This window comes from Anthonomus grandis, chromosome 2 (genome assembly GCF_022605725.1).
Source record: "Anthonomus grandis grandis chromosome 2, icAntGran1.3, whole genome shotgun sequence".
NCBI lineage: Eukaryota > Metazoa > Arthropoda > Insecta > Coleoptera > Curculionidae > Anthonomus > Anthonomus grandis.
Window position 1 is genome coordinate 25,082,370 of NC_065547.1, and position 22,165 is coordinate 25,104,534.

The 22,165-nt window shown below is 32.8% G+C and overlaps 2 protein-coding genes across 3 annotated transcripts in view; one reads left to right on the forward strand and one right to left on the reverse strand.

Annotated features, from left to right (window-relative positions):
* Positions 1-22,165, forward strand: part of LOC126733634 (protein MTSS 2) — a 137,445-nt gene that overhangs the window by 24,979 nt on the left and 90,301 nt on the right. For both annotated transcript variants that reach the window (XM_050437024.1, XM_050437023.1), the window contains exons 2-3: positions 3,886-3,947; positions 4,013-4,086. In XM_050437024.1, the coding sequence (XP_050292981.1) occupies positions 3,886-3,947; positions 4,013-4,086 (136 nt within the window). The remainder of the gene's footprint in view (positions 1-3,885; positions 3,948-4,012; positions 4,087-22,165) is intronic.
* Positions 6,889-15,841, reverse strand: LOC126733636 (larval cuticle protein A2B-like). The gene is made up of 4 exons (XM_050437026.1): positions 15,683-15,841; positions 7,829-7,981; positions 7,225-7,533; positions 6,889-7,172 (listed from the first exon to the last, which is right to left on the reverse strand). The coding sequence occupies exons 1-4, from the start codon at positions 15,689-15,691 to the stop codon at positions 7,050-7,052; spliced, it is 594 nt and encodes a 197-aa protein (XP_050292983.1). The 5' UTR covers positions 15,692-15,841; the 3' UTR covers positions 6,889-7,049.

Here is a 22,165-nt window from a genome sequence, read left to right on the forward strand (position 1 = left end):
ATTTTCGATTCTTGTCGGACTATTCAGAACACTGCAGGTATTTTCGAACGAGTACGACAAAGTATGGTGAGACGGTGCAATGCTTGCATCGAAGCAGGAGGTTGTCAGTTTGAACATTTATTGTAATTTTGTTATCAGTGATTACTTTAACAAAAATGTATTCTCGTACCTACTAAGAAAATTGAGAAATAATGTATTATTTTAGAGAAAATTTAATTTGATGTTTTTTTTTAGTTTTCAAAAATAAACACACTGCGATACATTGTTGGATAATTCCTAAGCATTTTTATTTTTCCTTATGGAGTTCAGAGACGTGCCGTGGTGCCGTATTGTAATTTTTTCTCAAAAACGAAGCGAGACACTAAAAAAAGTCAAGAGACCAAAAAGTTGTATTTTAGTGGGTTTTTTAAAATAAGTAAATAAAAACCGCAAAAAAGTTGCAGGGTGATATTTTTTTCTACAAAAAGACAAAATACTTGCTCTATTGGTACGCCCCTGGAAATTTCGGATCGAATTTAATTGCTTCAGTAGATGTCTGATAATGGTTTAAATAAACTGTAAAAAATTCAATGAAATCGACTAACGCATTTCTAAGTTATTAATAAAAAACTTAATTTTTGGAAAAAAGTTGACACCCTGTATCTCGGAAACGAAACATTTCCGGACCCATGTTCATATAAACTTTTTTCTTATTTTGCTGAGCGGAATCTCCCCTAAGGTTTTGGCACCACAACTCTGAAACACCCTGTATATATTCTATAAAATTAGGAATAAGAAACACATAAGTTTTTTATTAAACATTTGTTTAGTGTGCTTCAAATAAGCAGGCAAATGTGGAAAAACTAGAAACGCATACATTTGAAAAAATGTATAGTTTCTTATGAGGGACATTATGCTAAAAATAACAAAATAAAAATTCTGAAAATATTCTGATAATCAACAAAAAATGTATCCTTTGATATGCCTATTTAGTGTGATAAGCCTTGAAACATATTTTGGGGTGTAAGCTCGCATTACATTTTACGCAAACAAAATTTGCCTTTTTTTTGCAAAATGGACACCTTCTATCAGTCTCAGAATATTCCACCAAATGATTGATATTATCAAATCTAACATCCAGCGGTAAGGTTGGTCTTAATTTCCCTTTTACAGACTTTACGCCATATGAATGCAGCAAAGCTAGGGCTATGTTTCTTCGAAATATAACTAAAGAAGAACTTATTGGATCCTCAGGGTGAATTATTCTCATAAGTAGCCACGCATTTACTATGGACACATCAAAAAGATAGGCAAAAATTGGCCGCCACCATTTTCTTTGTCTTATTCGGGTCCTATAGTTGGCAACCATGTTGTCTAATTTATCTACCCCACCCATCCCTCTATTATAATTATATATTATGCCTGGCTGTGGAACATTTACCTTAGATTTAGTTTCTCTGCAGTAACGTGGAGCTGTTTTGTTTGCAGATACGCCAAAATTTGAAGCAGTTGCTACAACTTTGTTGTCCTTCCATTGAACAACTACATCTTGACACGCAGACTTTTGACAGAAGCTTCTTTTTTCAGTTTTCCATTCTTACTTTGACCTTAGTGGATTATTTTCTACTCGATTTTCACGTAAAGTATCTGTGGCACAGTAACCATCCTGAGACAATCGACTAAGTAATTTTAACGAAGTAAAATAATTATCAAAGTAAAATTGGTAGCCTTCATTTGGTGGTATTTTAGCTTGTTGAATTAGGGATAAGACAATGTGGCCTCCTATTCCATATTCTTTATTCTCGGAATAAGTTAAATTATTTTGTTTGCCCATATAAATATCAAAATCTAAAAGATTCCCATTGCTGGTACGAAGAGCCCAGTTTTTGAACCCAAATCTTATGGGCTTCCCCCTAATAAATTGTTTCGTATAATGTTTTCCATAATAAGGAATCATGCTCTCATCAATACTTAGTTTTTCAGCAAGACCTCCGTACTTCCTCTAAATTTTCATTTAGCTTATGAAAACATATTTAACAATATGTTCACATATCGTTACATCAAAAAAAAGTTGAAAAAATGTTAGTGGGGAAGTAATATTCACTAAATCAGCTGGTGGCTGCTCGAGCACACACGTGGAATTTACAATAAAAGACGGCTCTTCGATATTCCAATTCTGTAATGTTTGAGTTGATTTTCCAAGCTTTTTTTTCTTTGTTGAGGTTTCTGCTTGTGTTTTAGTTTTTTTTACAAAATCAGAAAGGGGAAGGTCATCTTCGGAATCATATTCTGCTGGCCTGCTGGTGTAAATAACTGCTTCGCATTTTGTTCTCAATATTGCCGCGCTCCCAAATGGTTTGGGGTCATCTTCGGAATCATATTCTGCTGGCCTGCTGGTGTAAATAACTGCTTCGCATTTTGTTCTCAATATTGCCGCGCTCCCAAATGGTTTGGGTTAGCCTCATGTTCATCATCCGATTTATCGCTGTCTTCATCCGTTAAAGCACCGTCATCGGGAGGAATTAAGTAAATGGAGGCTTTTTCGGGCTCATCATCTTCTAATCCTAGCAGTAATTCATGAGGACTTAATCTGAAAACAAACTGAACTTCAGTAGCTAAAATGCATAACGTCCCTCAAAAGGAACGGAAAAAATTATAAGTCGTATTAGGCAAAAATTTGTTAAAATTTTATTATAAGATAAAGACATATACAAAATTAAATGCCTTGTTTTTGATTTTAACCAAATTTTATGGCGTTAAGTTTCAAAATATTACTCAAAATTAAAACAATACTTACCCGCCACGTGCTGTTGTGTATAAACTAGGGTCCATGCTGTTGTCCTAATACAATAATTAAAATACAATATGGCACTGGAGTACGGCTAGCTCGTTCAAAGTTCGTCAACAGACTACCGAAGTGTTGCCTATATGCACTAATGGGTTAAATAAAAGACAAAAGAGTTTTGTAGACAATAGGTTATGCAGTTAAGGAAATTTAAAATAAGGATAAAGAACATATTAATTTTTCTGTATCCTTACATATACATTACAATAATTTATGGATAAACCACTGGAAGTTGAATGATTGTTAAAGAAATCACTTTGTCTGGACCTATTTTCCAATGTTCAATAATTCTGTGTATATTTTCCTTAGGTTAAACATTAACTCTTGTTTTTAGTTTAAAAAATAAATGAATACCTACAACATGTAACTTTATGATGAAAAAATTATACATGTAGAAACATTGTATATTTTAGGTGTTTGTTCGTTCATGTATCAAAACCGTTGATCATTCATATTGACCATCTCATGTAGATCGAAAAGTCAAAATGCATGATATAATGTAAGCATCACAAATATTTAATTTTTTTATTTTGATTTTAAATGTTTGTGGTGTTAATTTAGTAGTTCTGATAATGCCTTAGGGTCATAGTTAAAAAACAAAACAAAAAAAAACATCCTCCGAGACCGTTGACTTTGTGTTCCTTCACCCTCAGAATAAATACTCAAGAGAATGCAATACCGACCATTAACCGACACCCAGATATCCTTTTTCACTGCTTTTTCCATATATAACAGTAAAATTCTTTCTGGCTTTTGTATATGACGAAAAGTACACGGCGCGAAAGTCTTTGTCCGATTCATACATAAGTATAAAATAGCAACTAAAATAATGCACAAAAAAGAAAATCTCTTACAGCAAAACTTAAGTACTACATACACATTTCTGACAGGGCATAGACAAATATTCGTCAGAAAATATAAAATATATAGATGCTAGAATATAGCTAGATGTTCTGAAATGCTGATGATCAATAATACTATAGAAATATTACTTACATATTTTATAAAAACAACTTTCTTGAGCAATATACCCAACATTATTTAGTCATTTTTTCTTTCAGAATGGAATGCCATTGTGGGAAGACCTGATTGCCAAAGCGACAAAACTTCATTCATCTCTAAAGTAAGACTATCAACAAAATCCTCTACCTTGCTTCTCTATTTTAATAAATCAAACATTCCCTTTAGGGCTACTATTTTAGCAGTAACAGCATATTTGGAAGCATTTCAGAAAATTGCCGACTCCGCTACAAATACAAGAGGTAAGCCATTTAATGTTATTTTTTTATTATGGAACTTCCTACGGCGAAACTCGCCGACCGAATCGATTATGTTGTGACCCATATAATGGCCTAAAATGTCCGGGTTATATAAGCGCGACGCGAGTCCATTCACCCCTTGAACCAATGCAATACGTGCATTGTGTCAAAACTTTTTTTCCAATTAAAAAATTCATTGCAAATACGCTCAGCTAGACGATATACAATTTTCTTCTTCGTTACGCCCTGATTCGCGCCGCTTCATCCTATTAATACAATCTCCAGATTACATTACATATCGTATTATTAAAGTTGTACAATCCGGTGAAACAAAACCATTTTACGTGGTTGAATATCACATAAAAAAATATATATTTATTAGGTTAGTTTACCGAAAAATCAAGTTCATTCAACAAATCAAAGCAATATATCTTATTTATGTATTATAAGAGGTTAACACAAATATAAACGTCGTGCACGGACATCTGCAAACCTCATATTTTTGCTGTAGCAGAGACGAAAGTGAATTCGGAAACAACCAAAATACAACCTCCACACCCAATTTACTTAGGATATATTTCCAGCGGGAAGAACCCCAGGGTTCGATTTTATGTGGTTTAAAATAACAACCGAAAGGTCCACAGAGCATTTCTGCTTCTTCTCGAGACCACCGATAAACACTAGAGAAGGTTTTTTACCCATTTCGAGAAAATTGTTAACATTGTTATTACGGGAGACTTTAACATCCATAATGTCAACTGGTTGACTTATTCTAACAGGACTGATGATGAGGGGCACTCGGCAGTGAATTTTGCCTCACAACCTAACGCACCTTATATGGGACCCAAAATCCCTGGTAGACAGGAAGACTTTGCTAGCCTCCTGGATCTGTTTACAATAACACCTATACTGTTTACAATAAAACTCGTACAATATTACTGTACATGCACACCTAGGAACATCAGATCACAAGTTAATAACCGCAACTAGAAATGAAACCTCAGGATCCGCCCATGACGCGTAAAGTTTGGCGGTATAGATCATGGAGACATTTAAAGCAGTTCATGCCTTGTTCTTCCTTGGAATCTTTTCCATGTCTATTTCAGGACTAGTGATCCCTCAGCGTGTGCGAACTTCAGAGGTGATTTTGGCAAGTATGGTGGCTTTTATTTCGATTTAATTTGAAAAGCTTTTCAGATAGCAAACCGTGGTTCCATAAAAGTTGCACCAAGGCAGTCTGCTTATTTCCAATGACAAACACCCAAGCCCTGTAAATCATATCAACTTTATTGCCTGGAGAAATGGCAAGCAGATGATCGATACCTGCAAAGAAAATTATAATCAGGGAGTGAAGAACAAACTTCTCATCAATCGCTCAAATATATCGTTTTGGTCGGTAGCCAAAGCAGTTGGTCAAAGTTTCTGTATATAAAAAAATCCCCGATTTTAACAAGGACGAAAATAAACTCAAAGTCTCACAAATGTAGCGTCTATTAGTTAGGTTACGCGTTTCGCCTTACTGCATCATCAAACCTTATTTTACGTACAATAACACATATTAAAGAACACTTATGACACAGGTAAACGTGAGATGGTTACTATATACGTTCGATTTTTTTGAAAATCCATACCATTGACTTAGGAATAGTTCCATGGCAATAACCGCAATGGAAGAGACGTATTTCGCGTTAAACTCTACCGTAGACCCATAACTGAAAACACCGCCGACTTTGCCAAGTAAGGATTCCTCGATGCCAGAGATAGTATTTCATAATAGAGATCTTAAAAAAGCTCTCAAAGAGTTGAAAACTATACGTGGCAACCAACCCTGATGGAATAAAATGAATGGCCAATAGAATTAAAAAGGTGTGTGGTCGAGCTGATACCACCATTGTGCAATCTATCTTTCATATTGAAGAGGTCTCTCTCGTGGAGACTGGAAATTTGGACTCATTCAATCGATACCCAAATAAGGAAAAAAGGTGGTGCCCAGCAAGTACCGTCTAATTGCTCTAGTCCCGGCAATCGCCAAGTCAGTGGAGAAACTTGTCAACCAGCAATTTTGGAAATACCTGGAATCCACTCACATCATTGGCGACCGTCAGTAAGGTTTTGGAATATACAGGTCTACTGGCGATCTGTTGACCTATGTCACACAGGTTTAGATGGAGGCTATCGAGAAATATGGTGAATTCCGTGCAATACATATGGATAGGTCAGAAGCATTTTATATTTATACTCTCGTTGTTTGACTTGGAAGCTTTCTCGAGAGCCGATCCATTGAGGTTGTAGATAATGCACACACCTCGCGGAGGTTTCAAATTAACGCTGGTATCCCGGTAAGTGGTTCTTCCGAACTGGCCCATATCATTCCACCTAGCTATACACGCAAGATCTGCCAGACAGGTCGATGCGAGTCATGAATATCGAGTGCATCTACTGCAACGCCTAGAACGTCGCTATAGCAGGACTCATTTTTATGGAAAAGTGCAAGTTTATAGAATCAACTTCCAATGCACGTCTTTCCCTAACATTCCAACTTGAAAAACTTTAAGGAAAATATCCTGGGACACCTTCGTAGTACCGGCGCTACTCATTGAGGGTGTGAGATGTAAAAGAGGCGTGATCTAAGATGACGACTGTAAGGTCGTGTCGGGGTGTGAGTCACCCAAGAAGATAGGCAATTTACGTAATTTAACTTCCCTCTATTAATAAGATATACTATTTTTCTTAATACGACATACTGAAACTCAGACATATCGTATTTTAATATTGTACATTGCAGGGAAATAAAACAATTTCCAATTAATAAATAAAAAAAACAAAATATATTTGCTTACTTACTAAAACATATTATGGCGTATGTACATAGATGAGCAACTTATTAAGTAGATACTTCAATGGTCAGTCCAACGATAAATCAAGTCCGTCCTATCAATCAATGCAATATAGTTTGGGCGTGGTGGCTATATCCAGTGACCGCGGGTGCATGTGCCAAAACAGAAGTGTACAGGGGGGGCGTGAGATATGACGGGAGCGTGGTCCAAGGCAAAGGCAGGGCCATGACTATACGCTGGTGTGTGAGCCACCTGAGCAATATACACATAAACCCTCTTTTCCGCATTAAAAAGACATACTTACCGCTAGAGGCGCATGTGCATAAGTTAATGTGGGGGCGTGGGCTATAGCAATAGGGGCGTGAGCTACAGCTATTGGGGCGTGGGCAACAGCTACTGGAGCATGAGCGACAGCTACCGGGGCATGGCTAACTACAGGTTGAACATGATGTAGAGGTTCCTTCTTAACTACGGCGTTGAAACCATTTACGGGATCGGCAGTGTAGTCGACGCGCCTGCGCGAACCGTCTGGTTCCACGAGGGAGTAAGAGCCCTTGACCACGTCTCCATCACGAACTTCTTCTTGTGTTTTTTGGTCGCCTGTGTGGGGATCCTGTAAGGGATTAAAAATTAAAAAAATATTTCCCTATAATTTGTCAGCACTTTTTCAACACTGAATTTGCATTAAATCGATTAAAATGAATTAGTAATGTCTATAATTAGAGGTTGCAGTTTAAAATGTAATATCTCTGTTTTACTAGCTTGTAATTGATCTCAAATTACTTTTAATGAACAACTAGGCAGGCTTAAAAATAGACAAATTGATGACCGTTTTTTGAATTAGACAACATAAAATATGAACGTCAAGAAATGTTGTTTTTGATAGCCTTAGATTTTACCATACTTACGCTAACTCCATATTGGAACTTGTATTGTGGATGAGGATCGTAAGGCTCCGCTTTGACGGCTACTGGAGCATGCGCAACAGCAATGGATGCACCATAGGGTTCCAAAATTGGACTGCCTGACCCGAGGGCTAAAACGGTTAGGGTTACAACCAACTGAAATAATCATTTAAAATAGTTAATGAAGTGAAAAGACAACAATTACGTCTAATTTCTTTAGATATATTAAGATTTAACTTGGACAACTAAGAATATTTGTAATTTAAGTTGATTAGGTTTATAGTATATGAGAATATTACAGCAGTTGCTTCCTTGTACTTAAAAGAGATGGAAGTTTATAGTCATATAGCATGCAAGGAAAAGGTATCACAGAAACCTTTTGTTTGCATCGCCTGTCACTGGCTTATGGTAAAGATTTTAACATATTTATTATTTCTGATAACAAAGCTCAATTTTTTTCATAAGTGAGAACTTTGATCTAATGACACACAAGAGAATTTGAAAGAAGGACACAGCGAGATTTACACAAAATTATGTAAAGGGCATTTCGTAAAAAAATAACAGTTGACGAAGTAAGGCTTTAAAAAGAATGAATGAAACGATTCCGTAGTACATTCAGTATCATTGACTATATTTGCAAACGTTACGTATTACAATAGAAAAATCAATTAAATACAATATAGCCGTACATTTGGCATTCATAGACAAAAAGCATTCAATTCAATCTACATTTTAAAATAGTTTTTCCTCAATCCGATGAAATGATACATCTAGAAAAAACTAAATATTAGGCTAAAAAGGCTAAAAATGAACATCAATAAAACCAATATCATGTCACCCATCAATCACATTCAATGATCACTACCTGGCGAGAACATCGAAAACGTTAACAAGTATGTATACCTCAGTCACCTCATTAAACTACGAAAGAAGTATTAAAAGTCGGAAATAATGCGAAGTGTTAAGTTAACCTGGGTTTCTGTTATTTTTACAAAATTCAGGCATTCCAATGCATTTAAAACGTAAATTTTATGACATGTGAATTTCTTGAAAACAAGGGAAATCGCACAAGCAGTGCTCCAGTTTTCATCAGAGACCCAATCAGAAATTAGAAAATAAAAAGACGAACAAAGGTGACCGACGTAATCCGCGTCATGACCAAGAGGAAATGGAGGTGAGCAGGACATGTTGCAGGGAAGTAGATGAACCAACAAAGTGATCCACTGGCGCCCCAGAGACACAATGAGAAGTAAAGGAAAACCGCAAAAGCATTGGCTGAATGATATCAGGGAAGCCGTCGGTAGAAAATGGGCATAACTGGCTCATGATCGACAGGAATGCGAAGACTCGCAGAGGCCTACGTCCAGGAGTGGACTAGATAAGAAAAATAAGAAGCATATGATTCTAGAGTAAGTTATTACAAGTTGGAAAAACGAAAGATACTCGGTGGGGACTTTTTGGACTCGTTGGAGTATTCTCCACCTTTAAGTTGACATCTTTAAATCCTCTTTGTCGTACCTTCAACTAAAGGTCTTATTAAAGGGTATTACAAATCTGCACAAAAAAAAATTTCTCACTTTATTAAGTTTATATTATATGGTACAAACATTTTTATACTTAACTATTATAATGAAGGAGATTTTATTTCATAAAAAATACTTTAAGGGCTCGATAGAAAATCAAAGATGTTTTATAATTGGATAGTTTTTTCTAAATCAGCATAAATTAACATCGTATGTTCCCTCATTAAAACTTAGTTTGCGCCCAATCTTTTAATTTTCTTAACATTTCTTTTCATTTGGTTGGATATTTCCTTTTGCCTTTCAGTAAGCTATTTCTGCTAAGCAGGTAAAGTTATTATGTATTTATAAGAGTTAAGTTCGTTTCATATTAATATTCTAAGTACTTTTTTAGTCCTTTCAGAAAGTAATTAGTTAATATTTCAATGCAGGTGAGGTTTTAGTTTTGAAGTTCGATGACGGTGAGAATTTTGGCGTTATTCTACTTAAAATAATCTCTAAATAAAACTGACGAAACTCCCATTTCAGTCACTCGCATGACTTCAGAGTTACCAATCCGGTATCCGCTCAATATTAGACAAATTTTTCTGCCTTAATAACTCCATATAAATCATTTAAAAAGAGAAGCCCAGTATAAAATATATAAAGGTATATTTTTTGAACACTCGGTACATTGAGGAGTTGCAGGGACCAATGAAGAAAGGTGCAAAATAATCAATAACATTTTATCTATGCATGATCGACATCCTCTTTTTTTCCTAAAAGCAAATGGTACCTTTCGTTGCATGTACCAGGTAGGCGTAATACGCAAATTTCATTGTTGGTTTTTCATGCTGCAATTTTTCGATATACTTTGCGACCTACAATACAACAGTACGGACAAATTGACTATCTTATTCTGCCATTGAGGTTGTTTTGAATCTCTTGAATAAACTCTTCGTTTTTTCTATCCTGGATTTGATTTCTACGTCTAAAGACCAGTCCTTACATAACCAAGTTCCCAGATAGTTACATTTTTTCACTTATTCTACGTTGCCAATATCGTATTAAAGTTTTGCATCCTGGAACTGATCCAATTTGCGGGTGGCTAGGAATTTGGTCTTTTTTATGTTGATTTTTCCATAAGTCGGCTGTGCACTCTTGTGCACATTTGGAGGTCATTCATATTATATGCTATCAGGACTGTGTCGTCTGTATACTGTTTATTCTTGATCCATGTGATTTATTTTGATGTCTTATTGTTGTCCTTCGAGAGCTTCTTGGAAGACGTTTTCAGACTACACATCACTGTCTTAAAACTCTTAAGGATTTCCTCTGGGCTTATGCAACTTCATTGTCAAATCTAACTGCAGCTGATTAGCCCCAGTATAGCTTTTCAATACAACGTATGTCTTTTTCATATATACAGTTGAACGAGTTTAAGAGGTTGCACTCTAGCAAATGCCTTTTCGTAATGTATGAAACATCTCATTACATCTTTTCTCTGATTTTAATAGTTCTGAACCAACATTTGCATTGCGACCAGTATCTCTCTCGTACCGAGACCTCTTCTAAATCTGAATTAAGAAATTCCAACAGCGCTTTTGCATTTTGGAGAAATTATATTCTTTTTAATATGTGATCTTCACATCTTGATGCGTTGTTCTTTTGGAGGAGTGGCATTAAAATACATAAAATCTATTTGGTTGGGAATTTTCCTGTGTTGTAAATTTGGCTGAAAAGTCTTCCAGATTATCTTCTAGCTGAGGTCCCAAATAGCTTTTCTTTCTGCGTTATCTTGTGCTATTATCCTTGTTTATTTTGTATGTAAGAGAAAGTCTGTTTTCTACATACTTCAGCTGTTTCTTTTATTTTCTTGAACAGGTTACACTCATTGTGTTGTTTTTGCAAATATTTTCTTAGCACTTATATTTTGCCACTCTTATTGCTCTTCTTCATCCGTTTGTCTGTCATCCATTTTTTTTAGCATTTTGTTTGTTTCATCAGTTTTTGCCGCATGTATTATCTTTTCAAGTTATCAAGATTCGTCTCCTCAGCTAGGAGATGTGATTTGACTGATTTGACTGATAATTTAATTTGTTTTTTTTTCTCATTTTACTGTTGATGCCTCCATCTTTTATAGTCATCATAATTCAGGTCTATCATAATTTATCCTTTAGGTCTATGATAATCTGTCCTTGATTCTAGTTTTTGTTTTTTTCCATTAATGATCTTTATTTTTATTTCTGTTATTAAAAGGATATGGTCTGATGGGACGTCAACTCCAGAGTTTGTGCATGTTCTTATTACTGATGTTATAAAACGGTTGTTAATCATTATGTAGTCTCTTTGGATTATATGGTTGGGACAGTCTGCTGAGGCTCTTCAGGTGTAGAGATGCCTGGGTGGCAATTGAATCAAATATGCTTTATTATTACAACATTAAATGTATTTGACAAATCTTAAAAAATGGCAAATAGGCAGCAACCTTAAAAAAAAAACAAGAAAACTCTTTGTGTTACCACATAGTAGTGTCATTGGCAAAAACTGCACACAAACCATACTGATACCTACTTGATACCTATATTTTTATTACTATTAATAGTGGGAATAATTTTATTTCTAAAATGTGGTACTTCTATAATTTCAAATAAATAATTTTATGATTCTTGATTATGTTTATATTTTATTTATTTCATTTAGAAATTGACCCAAAATTTGAAAAAATATATTTATTTGTAATCTGTTTTGACCAGTTATGTAATAGGCTCTCAAAAGGAGATGTGTCAATCAGAAATTTTGATGACAATTTTTAAGAAACCCAACTTTATTGAACTCAGATATTTTTAATGAGTCTTATTAACATTTTAAAATTTCCATTCATTTTATTTTTTCTTCTTGTTTGTTTTATTTTTTTTTGGAGCTCATGTTTTATATGTATAAACATGGCAGTTAAAGTGATTTTTCCGTAAGTTATAGTCATTTAATTTAAATATTTTAATTTTTTTTAAATCTTTCTACTAGGAAGTCATTACATACTTCTTCCAGGTAGTAATATTTTTTGTTTTTTTTTTGCTGTTCATATTTTATTTTTTCCAAGCAGTTGTTTTTTATATATTGCAGTTATAGTTAGTTTGTTTAGACATCAAGATTTTCGTTTTAAAGTTTCGGTAGTAATTGCCTTAAAAACTTGACTTTTTAACTATTTTAAAATTACGATTACTTCAAGGAAATTTTTTTTTTTGAAAAACGTGATTTTAAATTACCCCAAAAAATAAAGTATAATATTCCACTCAATTATTGAACACTACTTAAGAAATGAGGAGCATTTATAATTTTCTAAATTGACATTCCAATCCTTGTTTAAAATTTACTGGTGATTTACGTAGTCAAATGATTGAGAAAAATCAATAAAGACCAGACTCATATACTATTTAAGAAGTGATTTTTTGAAGAGATTTATATCATCTTATATACACCACCAGTCTCTGCCATTTTTTAAATATCTTTAAGTATTAGAAATAGTACCCGAACACTCAATAGGTTAAACAGGAACCAATAATGCATACAAAAACAGCATATAAAAATTATCAAATTTTATTTATGGATGTTGTTCTAATTTTAGTAGGAAAACACTTGAAGATAATTTGAGAAGGCTACCACGTGTTAATTTTTCTGAAAAATTATTTACCTGACTAATACCTGATAATACTGATACATACATTTTTATGACTAATCTTAAAATCGTTTCTTGTAATTTTTAATGAATAATTAAATGATTCTTCAATATATTTAACGTTACATTTTATTAGTAAAGTAAGTTAAAATTTACTAGACCCTCATCAATAAATGGTTTAACGAACGTTAAATTTTAAATTAAAACTTCCATAGATTTGAAAAGTTTTAATTTTTATTTTTTCGGGAAATTGAAGTTGGCTTTTCATTTTCTAGGCAGTGAAAAACTTTGCTCTCGGTCTGTTGGGTTAAAACGTTATTTTCTTAGGAAGCTATTTTTAATTCTTGCCACTGAGCTAAAGTAATCTATTGTGTTTTTCAGAAATAAAATGATTTCTTTTGCCTGGAAATCATTTTATTTTTCTTTTTATGAGAAGAATAAGTGAACAGAGAGAACGCTTTTCAGTTCATTGAGAAAATAAGATACGAAATTACTTGAATAAAATAAATACGATTTAAAATGACTTAAGCTAATAAATCAGGAATTTTAACATTTAAAAACCATTTGACTCAAATAAATAAACCATGACTCGCTGTTGCAACTTAATTAAGCAGTAACGAAAATATAGGGAAGAAATAAGAAATTGTCTTATTAAGTAAATATATGTGATATATTTGTTTGACATTGAAATTTAAAGCAATTTGAAATCTCTTTCTATTGCATTCAGTCAAAAAATTTTAACACCGCGAAAAATTAAATAAAATTAATTTAAATTTTACTCAATATGTAGGTTCGTCAAAGCCATAATTTATGTGATAAAAAGGTACATAGAAAATATCTAATTGAAAATTGTTAACATTCTATAACTGGATTAATCATTCTCTGTTAATCAATTAGCATTCTGAGTTCCAAATATGGTAAAGCCAAGCTCTACTAACTGGTCATAATCAGACTCTTCTCTCCAATAACCAGTTACTTTTGTTAGCTATGTTAGGAAGCATACGAATGAGACTAAAAAACTGAGCAGTATTCTAGAATTGGTACAATAGTATAATAAGACAAAAGTACAATAAATTGGCTGGAAAACCACAATTTAATCTATCGAAATGAACAAGAAGAAAATTGAATTTTGGTATTAAGTGTGAACAGTAGAATATTAAAAATTCATTGGCTAGGTATTTATGAAGGCACAGCGCATACACTCAAAAAACATGGTATGGTCATATAGTAAATTCATACATGTCTCAACCCCTGGGTCAAATCATTGAAAAACAAACAGAAACTCTGGAGGACTCGAGATGAAGCTATAGCTGCCTTAGATACAAGCACTTCCAATGTTACTATTTGGGTTCTACCATCAGCCACAAAATCCTGGAACCATGAATGCAGAGAATAAAAAAATCCTTAGTCTAGTAAAAAGCACTTTATACTAAACACTGTGAAATGCTTTAGAGAAATCAGCATAGACTCAAACAATCTGAGAGCCTCTTTCCAAACTATTAAAAACATATTTATAGAAGATGTAACCAGATTTCTATTTGTAGATTTACTCTTAAATAAATTTTAATTTTTGGGTATAATATACATTTGGAAAATCCTAGAAGGTTTTTTGGAATTATCGGAAATAATTGGAGATTTGAAGGTTAAAATACAAAGATATTTGTGTTTTCGAAATTCAGGCAGTTTTTTGAAATATTTTAATAGTGCTGCCAAATTCTACTTGTAAATTTAAATAAGCATTCTAAGGGATTTTTCGGTACAATACAATAATATTACCGAAATTCTAGTGAGTTTTTTGAGATTGTCAAAGATATGAACAGATGTTCGGAAAGATTTTGAAAATACTGAAATATCCCAGAAGTGATGGGAAACGTGGTACTTTGGGATATAGGGAATTTGTGAAAATATTGAGTAAATATATTTCGAGAATACTGAAAAATCAGAGATCTTTGAAAATTGTGTAGATAGGTCTTCTAAGTTGGGGTACTATATAAATAAATGAAATCTAAGACGTTTTTTGAAATATTTGGAGATATTTAGATAATTCTGGGAAATTTGAGACATTTTTGTAAGGATTCAGTACGAAGGAAGTAAGTAAATTCTAATCAGTTTTTTGAATTTTTCAAAAAAATAAATATAACATTTTCGCAGATATTGGGAGAATACTGAGGAACAGAAGGGTTAGAAAATTTGTTTAAAGAAAAGTATTATATTGAACTGAAAATTTCAAAATCTAGTAGGCTTGGTAGATTTTATGAGAAATTGCGTGAAAAAATTCCTGAAGAAAAAGTTAGATATTGGGCTGACAGAGACATAAACGAAATTCTAGTAAGTTTTTTAAAATTGTTTAACATACTGAGAAATAATAAAAATGTTAAATTATTTGAATTTCGAGTGAGAAATTGTAAACAACACCCTCTTCTTCATTTCTGCAATTCAATATTTAAGAGTTGAAAGGCCAACAAATAAAAAAATAATTTGGTCAGATTTGGGTGTGAACAATCGGTTTATATGCTTGATGCCTAATATTCTTATTAAGAAAATATTAAAGACTCAAATTAATAAACTTGGGAGGTGTGACCGCTTTCCTGTCAATACTCTAAGAGTAGCATGAACCAAAAAGGGTGCAAAATTGACAATTTAAATGAAATTGATAAAAAAAACTTATTTGACTGAACTCACCTTAATCATATTGACGCTCGTGTAGTTTTACGAAAAACAACCCGAAAATTCGATTATTACTATAGCTCGTATATGACGGTACTACCTGAACTACCCTACAATGTATCTTGAAACGTTTTATATACGATGGCGATTCTCGACACTCATATACGGTCCATTATGCAACCCGTTTGTTGTCACCATTGAGAGCCGGTCTGGGGGAAAAAATCGCGTAAAGCACGTGCAATACGAAAAATCGAAATCAATTAATAAATCCGCTGGGTCGATTAAAAACAACAAGCGGCGGGAAAATTTATGGGCGTTGTTGGTCAATATTCGGTTTTTGATTCAATTCGATTTTCTAATTCGGGTCAGTGTTAGCCTTTTTCTTCTCTTGATTTGTTCAGCAAGAATGTTGTGACGCAAATGGTGGTGTGGTCTTATAGTAAATTATGGCAATTAGAACACTTATACTGACACTCTTGTTTAATATATCAAAAAAGTAATTTTAACTCAATGGTGTATAATAAGAAGATCATTCAAATATCAGTATTCACTTAAAGAAGTTTATTAAATTTGCGGTTCTAAAGTTTTATAATAACCAACTTACATATGTGTGGGTTTGAGTTAAATGATATGGTAAGAAATTGTGTCTTAAGTCCGTGTACAAATCACCTGGTAGTCCTGGTACTAATATGGTCAGTAGTATGGAGGTGTTTGAGGTGATATATTGGTGGAGGTTTTACACCAATTTGATTTGGTTTGCTTTGGAGATGACTTAAATAACAACTTGTTTTATTCGTCCATTTCTATCTCAAATAGTTTTTAAAATATTTAAAAAAATATATAATTTAGCACAACAGGTTAAAGGTTAAGTCTTATTAACAAACTATTATAAATTACTTTTAAATCATGTTATTATCGCGGTAAGAGCAAAAGTGAAAAAGAGTAAAAATTTTTTCTTAGGAACACATTTAAAAAAGACTGCATGCATATGGCCACGATACCTAAAAATTACCACTGCCTGGTGGCCACCATGTTTATAGTGGTTGTGTCCTTTTGATGTTGGTCACTCTGAACTTTTTTAGTGTTGCCAACAAAAAATATACTAAATAACGGTAAAAAATTTGACGACGCCGACGTTTGACGCATGAGTATAGCGGATTGCCTAGTTTTTGGCGATTTGTAGACGAGGCTTAGGTATAGCGTCTGGAACAAGCGATGTATCTTCCTCCTTATTTAATACGTGAATAATGTATCACTATCTTAAAGGTATTTGGTTCACTGTTTCTCAAAACCACATTATTGTGAATTGTCTGTCTGTGTTGTTTATGATAGAATAATATATTTTTACTATAGAAATTTTCGCTAATTACCAACCCTCATAAACTCATCTATATTTTGATTTTTATAGAAGGTTGTAAGGAAAATAAAAATGTATTTAACTGAATTTATTAAGTAAATACAAGCAAAAATTTAAATGAAGATTATTTTCATGGTATCAGGATTTATAAGATTCAAAATTATCAGAATAATAAAATAAATACTTTAAAATGCATGCATCTATGCAAGTTAATTGAAACTTTGTCTCATTTTAGGTGAGGATTACTTTCTTTCATAAACTTTAACGACATTCTTAAAGAAGTACAAGAAAAATCACAGATCTAACGGAACTTTCCTTAATTCTTACCTAAATGTAACATTCTATTTTGCCTTTTTGTAAACATAACCTATCAAAAACTTAAATTGTTTTGTTTCCCTACAATTGGCACAACTAAAATTTGTCAGAGTGACCAACATCGAAGGACACAATCACGCAAAATGGCGGCCCTCTAGTAGTGGTCATTTAGTTTTTATTGAATTGGCAGTCCAGGTATATTTATTAAGTTCGTGAGAACAACCTAACAAGTCTGATATTAATGCAGACTAATTTAGTGATTTTTGCCATTAAGTCAATTCCGCAAATTTTGATAACACTAGTTTTGTCTATAAAAATTATAACAAGAAAACCTTTTATAATAACAAACCATTTAATTTATCATCTTCTTTTTCTAGCATCTCCTTAACTTCGGCATATTCCACACATTACTTTCTTAACTAACCGTTGTCTTGCTACATTTCCTGAGGTCTGGAAAGATGCATAAGTGGTATTGATCTTGAAAGTGTCAAGTTTCGAACAACTAGTATTCTACCAGTAGTTATAGCGTAACGGCTCACTTCCTTTTTTGATATAAATAATTCGATAGTATAAGACATCAACTTCTGTAAGTTAAGTTAAAATATTATGATGTTGAGGATGTCTACGATTCTTTCAAAATTATTTTATTATTAGAAAACAAACTGTGGTATATAGTGACTTAAACTCTGAAATGAAAATGATTAATCAGAGCAATGTACTGGATACGCTTCTGTTTTATATAATTATACGGCTTCAGTTTCTGCAACCTTTTAAGTGCCATCAATTTGCAGATGAGACAAAAGTCTATTACTCTTTTAATCCTATTATAACACTGGTTTGCAAAGCATACACAATGTTTTCATTGCTCCCAGACTCATCCTTAATGAAAACAAAACTCAATTGATTTTATTTGGTAAATAAATCTAAAGACGCTATTTTAAATTATCATCGTTTTTTTATTGACCTTAAATGGCATTTCGTTGAGCCTAAAAAACACTTGCAAGAATTTGGGTCTTAATGTTGATACAGATCTAAGATTTTTGAGTCATGTATCCTCAGTTACACAGAAAAGTTTAAAAAAATTTAGTTTATTGTATATGCCTAGAGAGGCTTATACTATATGCCTTATTTTACTCAACATGATCTTAACAAGAAAATCAAAATGCATGCCTAGGATTTTGTTATGATGTTCGAATTCATTTAAAAGAATCCGGTTATAAGAGAAAAGTACCAATTACATAAATTGTGTTTAGTCTTTAAAATTAAACAAACTCATTTGCCAGAATACCGGAAACTTTTTTGTAAACATTCTTTCTGATTTTCATGCTTCGGTTTGGACTCGTCATCGTGATCGGTACTGTATACCAAGAAACAACAATTCTTTAAAAGGTGTTTCAGCTAATCAGCAACTCATGCATTTAATTCGCTGCCTTACCAAGCATTACCAAAACTTATTCCTCATTTAGTTTCCATAAAAAGACCAGAGATTTCCTACTATATCAGTTAATGGGTTTCAGTAAAGTTAATTTAGTATATATAAAACGGTTTAGTGACTATTAGATGATACTTTATCATTGTTTTGCGTGCGTATTCAGTATATAATATTAAACTTAAGACGCAAGTTTTTAATAATATATTAGGGTGATTGTATGAGAAGCTGGATACCGCCACTCTTTTCCACAATTTTTCTTTTTTAACAAAGCGAAATTTGCAGCTCATTTTTTGTTCAATCTGCTTACCTGCTATCCTAACCTCTGCCAGTACACCTTTAAGGCACAAGACTATTTTATTTTTTAAGACTTGAGAGAGGGTTATTACTGTTATATGGTTAAACCAATAAGCTAAAACTCACAGAAACTAACTTTGGAGATACGTTGGTAGTTCAATAAAAAGCGATTCACTAACTGAGGTGGACTCCACAATCGTAGTATTACCAGCAAAAACCGTGAATTTATTTCGTATATCAAGATTTGTTACGTAATCGCCATAGTAATCGACAGACGAGAAAGAAGTGTCCGAGCGAGACATACAAGATGGAAAAGGGATTCACGATGATGCTATGAACCCTCTAATGCCATAGTGATAAAATATCCGAATCGAAAGCTAGTGACCACCATAATTGAAAGCTTTGGATAAGTCATAAAAAATTACAGCAGAAGCTCCACCATCATTAATTTTGTAGTAACGCTCATGGGGAAGATTGTATGTTGCATCATTTGTATTTAAGTTAAACGAATAAACCAATATTCATGTATTTATGAACACGTCACACCGGACAAAGCAACGTCTTACAAAGAAAGATCTAGCTCCCATATGATACAATAACTCTTGATTTTCCTTATCTAGATAATAAGAAATATTTGTTATTTTGTCTATAGAGGCCATAGACAAAATAACAAATTTTGAAATAAATATTCTAAACATCCAAGTCAAGGTACAATGATTATCGAAAATTAAAATTATAAAAACATAAATTTATACCTCAATAATTCAAAATTGGTTGTAGACATGACATTACAATGCATCAGTTTTTTTTTAAGTATTAGTATTCCATGTGCCAGTTTATGATCACTACTTAGATGTTTAAACATTGTAGTTCTATAGATTGGCTGGGAATTATGGTCTGTAAAGGATATAGTTAGTTCTACCATATTAAAACTGATAAAATAATTGCTTCTCTTGGAAAAAAAGGTCTAGATTTGTTCACTTTCTGTAATTTTTATTTTTCACTTTCAACAGAATTGTTATTAAAGCTTAGTTCTGCTTCAAAATCGTGAAACTTACTTATTATAAGATTAAGACTGTTATTGACTGATGTGCATTTTATTCAAAGACACTACTATATTAATTATCGAGGGGTTACGGAAATGCAATAAGATAAGCTTTCTTTGCTCCTTGTTGCCATTCAATTATTTCAAACTTTGAAATCTTCATTTTTAGGATTCTCGTTCTGGATTTTTGCAAGACTAGTTTCTTCTTAGTGCTTCTCAGGAGTTAGAAATCCCTTCATAGTAGAACTCTAGGAAATTGAACTTCTATTCTGGCTTTGTCAACGGAGTATAGCTGGCGAGGGGTTTCACTTTTGGTACCCATTTTTTACATTTTGGGCCACTTTTGCATTCACTGTGTCATTGATTTTAAATATTTTTTAATGGAACTGATGCAAATTTGTATCCACCACGGAATATTCTCAAATATTCTTAGTTAATACTTTTAAGTTAAGTTGGGTTAGATTTATCACTTGTTCAGTACCTTAGTTTTCTCAAGTACTGCCTTAGATTTAGGCAGTTTTGTTAGATGGATTATCCTTGTTGATCGTAAGACTACGATCTAAATAATCCTAAAATTAGCCTGGATGTTTGTCTTTTTTCAGGTCACATACATCTTCCTTTTCTTCAAACAATTCATCATTGAATATCACTCCAGGCAGGCAACTAAACTGATAATTTGACGCGCATTTTATTTAAAATTCACCATCCAAAACAAATACCCTTATCAAATGTAATGTTGGTATTATAGCAGCGACGGTGACACCACTATATTGATTATTAAGTGGTTACGGAAATGAGTAGTCTATAGAGATAAATTGTCGCATTATTATATTGCAGCGAGATCTAATATCCTACGCCTACTGAAAATGTGTGTCTGAATTATTGTTCGGTCAATCATGTGAATAATATAACTTTTTGCTGTTAAATGAACGGTTCGCTTGATCTCATTCAATCAAAGTGTGTCAAAGAGAGCTTGAATTATGAGATCAATTATAAAACGCAACTAATAAAATGTAAATTTGTTGACTCTTGAAGATTAATTGGCGCGATTTGATTTGGAACAGGCCTAAAATGGGCATTTAAAGATATTGCTATTAGATTTTATTTTGTGTTAATGATAAGGAATTCGAGAAAATCAAATTTGAGATTCAATGTTGATTCAAATGATTTTTTTATGTAAATATTTCAAGATCAAAGTATGGAGTTTATGTTGCTTATTACAGAGAGTTTTACATTGATAGTAATTTCTTAATGAAAGTTAATACCATTCTGAATACTATTTCATAAAGTTTTTTCGTTCGCAATATTATTCAGAATGAGACTTTTGAAGAGAGCTGTTAATTTGTATGGCCTTATTTATCATAGAAACCATATCTATATCTATGTAGGATACCTATAGAAGGCTAATAATAAAGTTTACATTTTTAACTTGAACAATGTTATATTTCATTTGGATCTTTAAAAGAATGTAAAATTAATTGCTGAGACTTGACTTCATTCTTAAAATTTGAATTTTTTCTCATTTTCAATTTTTTTAAAGTCAATTCTAAAACAGATTTTAGAAGGGATAGTCAAACTATTGTATTCGAGTTTTTTTTTTCATTGGCAGAGCGCTTTTAACTTTTAACAATCCATGTTTAGTACTAACACTTAAAGCAAGGACCAGATACATTTTCCTATACAGAGTGTCCCAAAAATCAACGATAAGCCGAAAACGGGCAATAGACCAGCACAGCTCAGGGATTTAAAAAAAATATTTAAAAAATCTATCTTGAGTACTTTTAAAATTATATGCATTCATAGAAAACCGAAAAAAAATTGCCACCCGCTGTTGATCTTTTTAGTACTGTGGTTACAAATTTTTTAATTTCTTAACAATTTTTTTAACGTAACCCTGAATAACCCCTTCGATAAATTATAAGACTAAATTCAAACAGAACTGTTCACATTTTTAAGAAATTATCAGAATTTTGCTTTACTTGTGTTCAAAATTGTGTCTTTTCACAATCATTTCCCAACTATTAACTAGCTGTCTTGGAAAAGAAAATTACTTCA

Excerpts from the sequence above, each read along its gene's own strand:
- LOC126733636 (XM_050437026.1), bottom strand. Across the intron at positions 7,534-7,828 it reads AGTTCCAATATGGAGTTAGC|GATCCCCACACAGGCGACCA; the intron begins GTAAGTATGGTA and ends AATCCCTTACAG. Across the intron at positions 7,173-7,224 it reads ATGCACATGCGCCTCTAGCG|GTGGCTCACACACCAGCGTA; the intron begins GTAAGTATGTCT and ends TATATTGCTCAG.